Source organism: Desmodus rotundus, chromosome 1, assembly GCF_022682495.2.
Source record: "Desmodus rotundus isolate HL8 chromosome 1, HLdesRot8A.1, whole genome shotgun sequence".
NCBI classification, from domain to species: domain Eukaryota; kingdom Metazoa; phylum Chordata; class Mammalia; order Chiroptera; family Phyllostomidae; genus Desmodus; species Desmodus rotundus.
The window spans coordinates 99,260,275-99,266,925 of record NC_071387.1 but is presented as its reverse complement, the minus strand read 5'-3'; the positions used below and the strand labels follow the sequence as shown (position 1 = coordinate 99,266,925).

At 56.5% G+C, this 6,651-nt stretch overlaps 1 protein-coding gene across 4 annotated transcripts; it reads right to left on the bottom strand.

Moving 5' to 3' along the window:
- Positions 1-1,974: 1,974 nt before the first annotated feature.
- On the bottom strand, positions 1,975-6,344 carry SYNGR3 (synaptogyrin 3). Of its 4 annotated transcripts, none has more exons than XM_053927930.2 (4): positions 6,119-6,198; positions 3,977-4,739; positions 3,626-3,768; positions 1,975-3,551 (listed from the first exon to the last, which is right to left on the bottom strand). In XM_053927930.2, the coding sequence occupies exons 2-4, from the start codon at positions 4,398-4,400 to the stop codon at positions 3,342-3,344; spliced, it is 777 nt and encodes a 258-aa protein (XP_053783905.1). In that variant the 5' UTR covers positions 4,401-4,739; positions 6,119-6,198; the 3' UTR covers positions 1,975-3,341. The 4 variants fall into 4 exon arrangements, with proteins under 4 accessions (XP_053783905.1, XP_053783899.1, XP_024408964.1 ...); XM_024553196.4 differs by having other exon boundaries at positions 1,977-3,551; positions 3,977-4,214; positions 6,119-6,344; XM_053927936.2 differs by lacking the exon at positions 6,119-6,198 and having other exon boundaries at positions 1,977-3,551; positions 3,977-4,214; positions 4,425-5,572.
- Positions 6,345-6,651: the final 307 nt, after the last annotated feature.

The following is a 6,651-nucleotide window of genomic DNA, read 5'->3' as shown; positions in this document are numbered from 1 at the left end:
CAGATAAACCCAGAGGGCTGGACTCAGAGTGGTGGAGAAGGGGGCAGGCAGAGCAGTGGGTAGCACCCTGCGGCACCACGTTCGCCCACAGATAAACCAGACGAGCCGTGGTGAGCGAAGCAGACTGCGTAACCCAGGGCTCCAGCACGGGGGAAATAAAGCCTCAAACCTCTGATTGAAAACGCCCGTAGGGGCTGGGGCAGCAGCAGGAGAGACTCCCAGCCTCACAGGAGAGGTCGTTGGAGAGACCCACAGGGGCCTAGAGTGTGCACAGGCCCACCCACTCGGGAACGAGCACCAGAGTGGCCCAGTTTGATTGTGGGTATCGGAGTGAAAGATTGAAAGCTGGAGGAGAGTGAGGAGGGCGCCATTGCTCCCACTTGGCCCCTCCCCCACGTACAGCGTCACAGCATAGCGACCAGAGCAACCCCGCCCCGGTGAACACCTAAGGCTCCGCCCCTTAAAGTAACAGACCCACCAAGACAAACAAACAAACAAACAAACAAAAAATGGCCCAAATGACAGAACACTTCAAAGCTCCAGAAAAAGTACAACTAAGTGATGAAGAGATAGCCAACCTATCGGATGCACAGTTCAAAGCACTGGTTATCAATATGCTCACAGACTTGGTTGAATCTGTTCGAAAAACAGATGAAAAAATGAAGCCTATGCTAAGAGAAACAAAGGAAAATGTACAGGGAACCAATAGTGATGAGAAGGAAACTGGGACTCAAATCAATGGTATGGACCAGAAGGAAGAAACAAACATCCAACCAGAAAAGAATGAAGAAACAAGAACTCAGAAAAATGAGGAGAGGCTCAGGAACCTCCAGGACACCTTGAAACGTTCCAACATCCGAATTACAGGGGTGCCAGAAGGAGAAGAGGAAGAACAAAAAATTGAAAACTTATTTGAACAAATAATGGAGAACTTCCCCAATCTGGCAAAGGAAATAGACTTCCGGGAAGTCCAGGAAGCTCAGAGAGTCCCAAAGAAGCTGGAGCCAAGGAGGAACACACCAAGGCACATCATAATTACATTACCCAAGATTAAACGCAAGGACCTACATCCAACATTACTGTATCCAGCAAAGCTATCACTTAGAATGGAAGGGAAGATAAAGTGCTTCTCAGATAAGGTCAAGTTAAAGAAGCTCATCATCACCAAGCCCTTATTATATGAAATGTTAAAGGGAGTTACCTAAGAAAAAGAAGATCAAAAATAGGAACAGTAAAAATGACAGCAAACTCACAGTTATTAACGACCACACCTAAAACAAAAACGAGAGCAAACTAGGCAAACAACTAGAACATGAGGGTTGTCAATAAGGGAGTGGGAGGGGGAGAAGGGGGTAAAGGTACAGAGAGTAAGTAGCATAGATGATAGGTGGAAAATAGACAGGGGGAGGGTAAAAATAGTATAGGAAATGTAGAAGCCAAAGAACTTATAAGTATGACCCATGGACATGAACTATGGGGGGGGAATGTGGGAGGGAGGGGGGTGGGCAGGATGGAGTGGAGTGGGGGGGGATTATGCTATTACAACTGTAATAGCATAATCAATAAATATATTTTAAAAAATTAAATTAAATTAAAAAAAATGGAAATCACGTAGACTCAAAAGTTTACATCCATTGACTGATGAAGAACTAAACATTAACTCCCACAAGAAATATTCAGTTATTCTGCTATTATAAGAGGGATAAAAGAGATGGGGATCTCCCTAGCATTTCAGAGAGCCAGCTCTGGGCAATTCAGTGCCAGCCCAGTGTGATGTGTGGTGAGGGGCTGGTGGGCCTGAAGCCCCCGGTACGTGGAGGTCAGCCTGGCCTCACCTCCCTGTCCCTTCCTACATTCTGGGGCCTGGTGCCCTTCAGATCCCAGCATCTGCCACTGAGAGGGGTAGGGGTAGAAGTGAGTCCAAGAGCACCTGGCCCACAGTAAACTCATTTACAGTCTTTATTTTTAATTTTAAGATTTTATTTATTTTTAGAGAGAGGGGAAGGGAGAGAGAAAGAGAAACATCAATGTGTGGTTGCCTCTCACACGCCCCTCACTGGGGACCTGGCCCACAACCCAGGCATGTACCCTGACTGGGAATCGAACCGGTAACCCTTTGGTTCACAAGCTGGCACTCATCCACTGAGCCACACCAGCCAGGGCTACAGTCTTTATTGTAAAGAACTTGCAGTTGGAACATGGGACACTGAAAATACACAATCACAGATTGTTCTTTCAGAGGACAGGAGAAATCCATATATACAAAAATTGTAAACATGTTCACTTAAATATCCACACATAATTGATCTATGCTACAATGTACAGGGTTGTCACTCAATTGCAACTCCAGAGGGAGGTGTCCGTTTGTAAGAATTAAATGTGGCAACCGCATCTGGTATAATGAAAAGCCAGCTTTGAGCAATGCATGAGTAGTCAGCTATACAGAGGGACCCCAACCTTGAACTGGGCCTTAAAATGGGGTGCAGGGTGGGGAGTTCAAGGACTGGTCTAGGAAACCAAGGTAAAGGGGTTTGCACAGAATGCTGTCTCCAGGGCACCATGGACAAATGCAGCCTCTCTCCTCTCCAGGGATTGTCTGCCAGGCACACAGGTGTCCCAAGCCTCCCTTGGGTAAGGTCTTACTGAAGGGCTGAGAAAAGGCTGGTGCCCAGGCCTACAGCCATGCTGTGCCTTCCCGGCCAGAACTGCCCACTCAGGCAGAGGCCTGGGGCAGGGCATGGAAACTACCGGGTGAAACTTGAAGACCACAATCACAACATCAACAAGGCCAGGCTACTCTAGTGAGCAGGTGAGAGGAACGGGAGGGAGGCTCCAGAGACCACATGGCCCCGCGTGGTGAACCACCACAACAAGAGCAAGAACTGCCACTACCCACGGTGACATGAGATGGGGGAACAGTGGCCATCAGCCATGCTCCCTGGGTCATGGCATGGGGCAGTCTGGGGCAGGCCCTGTACCTGGCTATGGAGGACAGCTGGATCCCTGACTCCTGAGTGGACAGGTAAGCCCTGGGCTGGCTGCCTCATGAGGGGAATGGCCCCCTGCCCAGGCTGATCCTCTGTAGACTGGAGCACACATGTCCAGGGCTGTGCTGTCCCCTCCTCAAGACCTCAGGCCTGGGGCTGGAGATGAAAGGTACTGGGGAAACTTGAGGGTACAGCTCTGGCACCCTGGAGGCTATCCTCTCTTGGTCCCAGACAGCCCATAGTGGCCACTCCTCCATCCCTGGAGCTGGACCAGGACCTGAGGGAGGTCGCAGGAGGCCCTGGGCCCTGCATCGCTGGGGCAGCCTTCCGGCCCTAGTCTGAGCCCACCAACCACTAGTAGGCGGGCACCTGGTACCCTTTGGTGCTGGTATCCAGGGTCTCGGTGAACGGCGGGCTCTGGTAGGTCTCGGTATCCTCCACACCGCTGCCTACTGGGTAGCCGGGGTAGGCCTGCCCCGCCCCGGTGCCCAGCTGTTCGGTGGCAAAGAGCGACATGTCGGTGCCTAGGCGGAACCGCTGCAGGGCCTTCACGGTGAGCGCCACCTGAAGAGGAGCCCAGGGTCAGCCAGAGCGGACCCAGCCTGGCCCGGCTCTCACCGCCCGCAGGCCGCACTCACCCAACTGAGGATGGAGAAGAAGCTGAAGGCGATAGCGGACCGTGCTGCGTCTCCAGCCTGCGTGGTGCCTGGGCCGGGCGCCGTGCGCTGCCACTGGTTGGCGAGGAAGCAAAAGCCCACGAACCACAGGAAGGACCAGAGCCCTGAGGGCAAGTGTAAGGGTTAGGCGCGCTCCATTGGAACACTCCCCTTAACCATGCAGGGTACAGGCAGCAGGAGCAGGGAAGCCCAGCCCAGCCCAGTTCCAATCCCACCCACCCGAGAATCTAGACGCCCTCCCGCGGCCCCGCCCCCTAGGAGTCCGAGGCGCTCCCGTCCCTGGCCCGCCCCTCTCCGCCCAGCCACACCCACCTGAGAAGCCCAGGTCCAGCAGCACCGCGCGACGGCGGTCGCGGACGCTGCTGATCTGCTGGAAGCGCAAGTCCAGCAGCAGAAAGGCGGCGCAGGCGAGGAAGGCCCCGAGGCCGAGCGTGATGCCGAAGCGACAGGCACCTGCGTTCCCGTTAAAGACGCAGCGCAGCTCCGGACCGTTTTCGGAGTTCACGTAACCCTCATTGACAATGGGCCCGAAGACAGCGATGGAGAACACCTGCGGGCGGCGGGTGGTGCTCAAGCCCTGGCGGTGGCGCCCCTCCCTGCCGAGGACTGAGGTCTCCGTGGCCCTTCGCGTGCGGCCACGCCTTCGGGACTGTCCCTGCGTTCCCTTGCGGCACAGGGTCCCTGTCTCTAGGTGAGGGTCTTCGGGCACCCTTCCCTTAATACCTCCCTCAGTCATTTAGTAATTATGGACAACATGTACCATTTGGTGAGCAACTCCTATGTCCAGGCACCGTGCTTAAAACTGCTACTTTACATGCGTTCACTCATAGAATGCTCCCAGAAAATCACGAAGGTGCCATTCATTGTTCTTATTCCCTTTACAGATGAGGAAATTAGGGCTCCAACAGGTGAAGTGATTTGTCTGAGGTCGCACTGCTGATAAGAGCCGGGGCTGATATTCGAGCTGGGTCTTCTGCACTGCATGGGGCCGGTAGTGTCTCCTCACAGCCCACTCAAGAGTGTGGGAACAGGAGCCTTCACCTGGACCGGTGATTCCAGGCTTGAGCCGGTGGTGCTGGGGGAGGTAGGTATGGAGCCGGGAGAGAGAGGCCAGAGTGTAGGGGGTGCAACAGAGGGGCAGCTGCACGCGCTGTGGGCCAGGCCCTGCGTGGGACCCGCCCGCAGCATGTAGGAGCAGTGCAGCCCTGTTTCCTACCGTGTCATATGTAGTGACAGGTTCAGTTCGTGGGATGTTGGGGAGAGAAAGAATGCCCACCCAGCGTCCTGTACCTGTGGGCACTCAAGGGATGATGACCCCACATTAGTAGGATTAATTATTAATACCACACATCAGTGTTTGGGCTCAAAAGGCAACAGGATTGACCTCTGCATTTCAGTCAAACATCACCCTGTCGCCACAAAGGATGGAAGGCAGGTAAGAGGTGGACCACGGTCATCTTAAACCAGACGTTGCCCGTTTAGCTTTGGGCAGGCCTATGTTTCCGGGGGTGGGGGGGAGATCTCCAGTTTAATTTCGTTTCTCTCCCTCCCCACCCCAGCGCCTAGAGACTCAGTCAAGAGGGGAACTGAGACGCAGGATGTGGACTTGTACCCCAGGAGTGGTCCACAAGTTGAACCAGACCTGAGACCGGAAGGTACGGTTCCTACATCCTGGTCAGGCCACAGCAACTCCCCCCAGGAAAGGCAGAGGCCCCCTGCAACACCCTGGGCACCGCCCTACTCTAAAACCAGCCAGTAAGTGCAGCTACCACCAGCTGCTACCTCCAGAACTCAGCACCCTACCTCCCATCTCTCCTACTTGGAGGAGTGGGAAGGAGGAGCAGGCCACCTGGTCTGGGGATGCCTCAGCAGCTAGGCTGCCCCCAGAATCTGCCCCTTCCACACCACCTCCAGTCAGCCCTCCCAAAGCAGAGCCCCATCTGGCTGCCCCACCCAGGATACCCGAGCATCCCCCAACTCACAGATGAAACTGGGGGGCTTGGGAAGGGCCAGCTCCCTTCGAAGGAGCCTGGAGGATATGTGTGCAGGAGAAGCAGGGGAGAGGCTCTGCCTGATCCTCTCGGCTCCCGTAGCCCCCTCCTGGGGCTGAGAACGCTGGCCGGATCCCCTCCACGAATCCCGTCCCCACCCCTGTGCCTGCTTCCAGGTCACAAGAATAGGAAAAACGGAGGGAGGACTGAAAAAGGGGACAGTCAGACCTACGGAGGAATTGGGGGTAGGGACGGCGGGCGGTGACCTCCCAAGGTCCCAGGTTGTCGTCGCCGACCCCTCCCCCGCCCTCCGGTGGGCGCGCCCGGCCCGGTGACGTCACCCCAACCTGCGGCTGGAGGGGGAGGGGGCGGGCAAGGAAAAGGATGGGGGTGAGGGGCAAGGGGTTAAGAAAAGGAATGCAAGGCGAGGTGGGAGTCGGGTACCGGGGCAGGGGCCACTCACCCAGGACACGACCCGCAGCAGAGTCTGGGGCCGCTTCGCGAAGCTTACGGGGTCCAGGGCAGACCCCGCACGGCCTGCTCCGAAGGAACCTCCTTCCATGGCCGGCCCCAGCGGGCGGCGCGCCCCCGTGCCTTCAGTCCCTGGGTCAGTCAGGCCGACCCCGCCCGAGACAGCCCGTGGCTGCTGCTGCTGTAGAAGGTGCTGGTGCTGCTTCTACCTCTAACGCCTCCTGGGAGCGCGCGCTGGCTGCAGCGGGGGCGCGCAGGGCGGGGCCGAGCCCGCACCCCCCCCACCCCCAGCACTGGTCCACGCATGGGGCTAGAGCCCTCCGCCCCGCCCTCCTTCCACCCCCCCCCAACCCTCAGCGGCTTGACTTGCCCATCGCAATCACAGGCAGGGGCAAGGGGCTGGGCCCCCACTGCCCCTCACAAGGTGGAGTCAAGTAGTACAGGCGGACACTGGGCTGTCCAACACTGGGCTCCGCCTTTGCGGTAGCCCGGGGGATGGACAGAGGGGACCTGACCTCGCTCCTC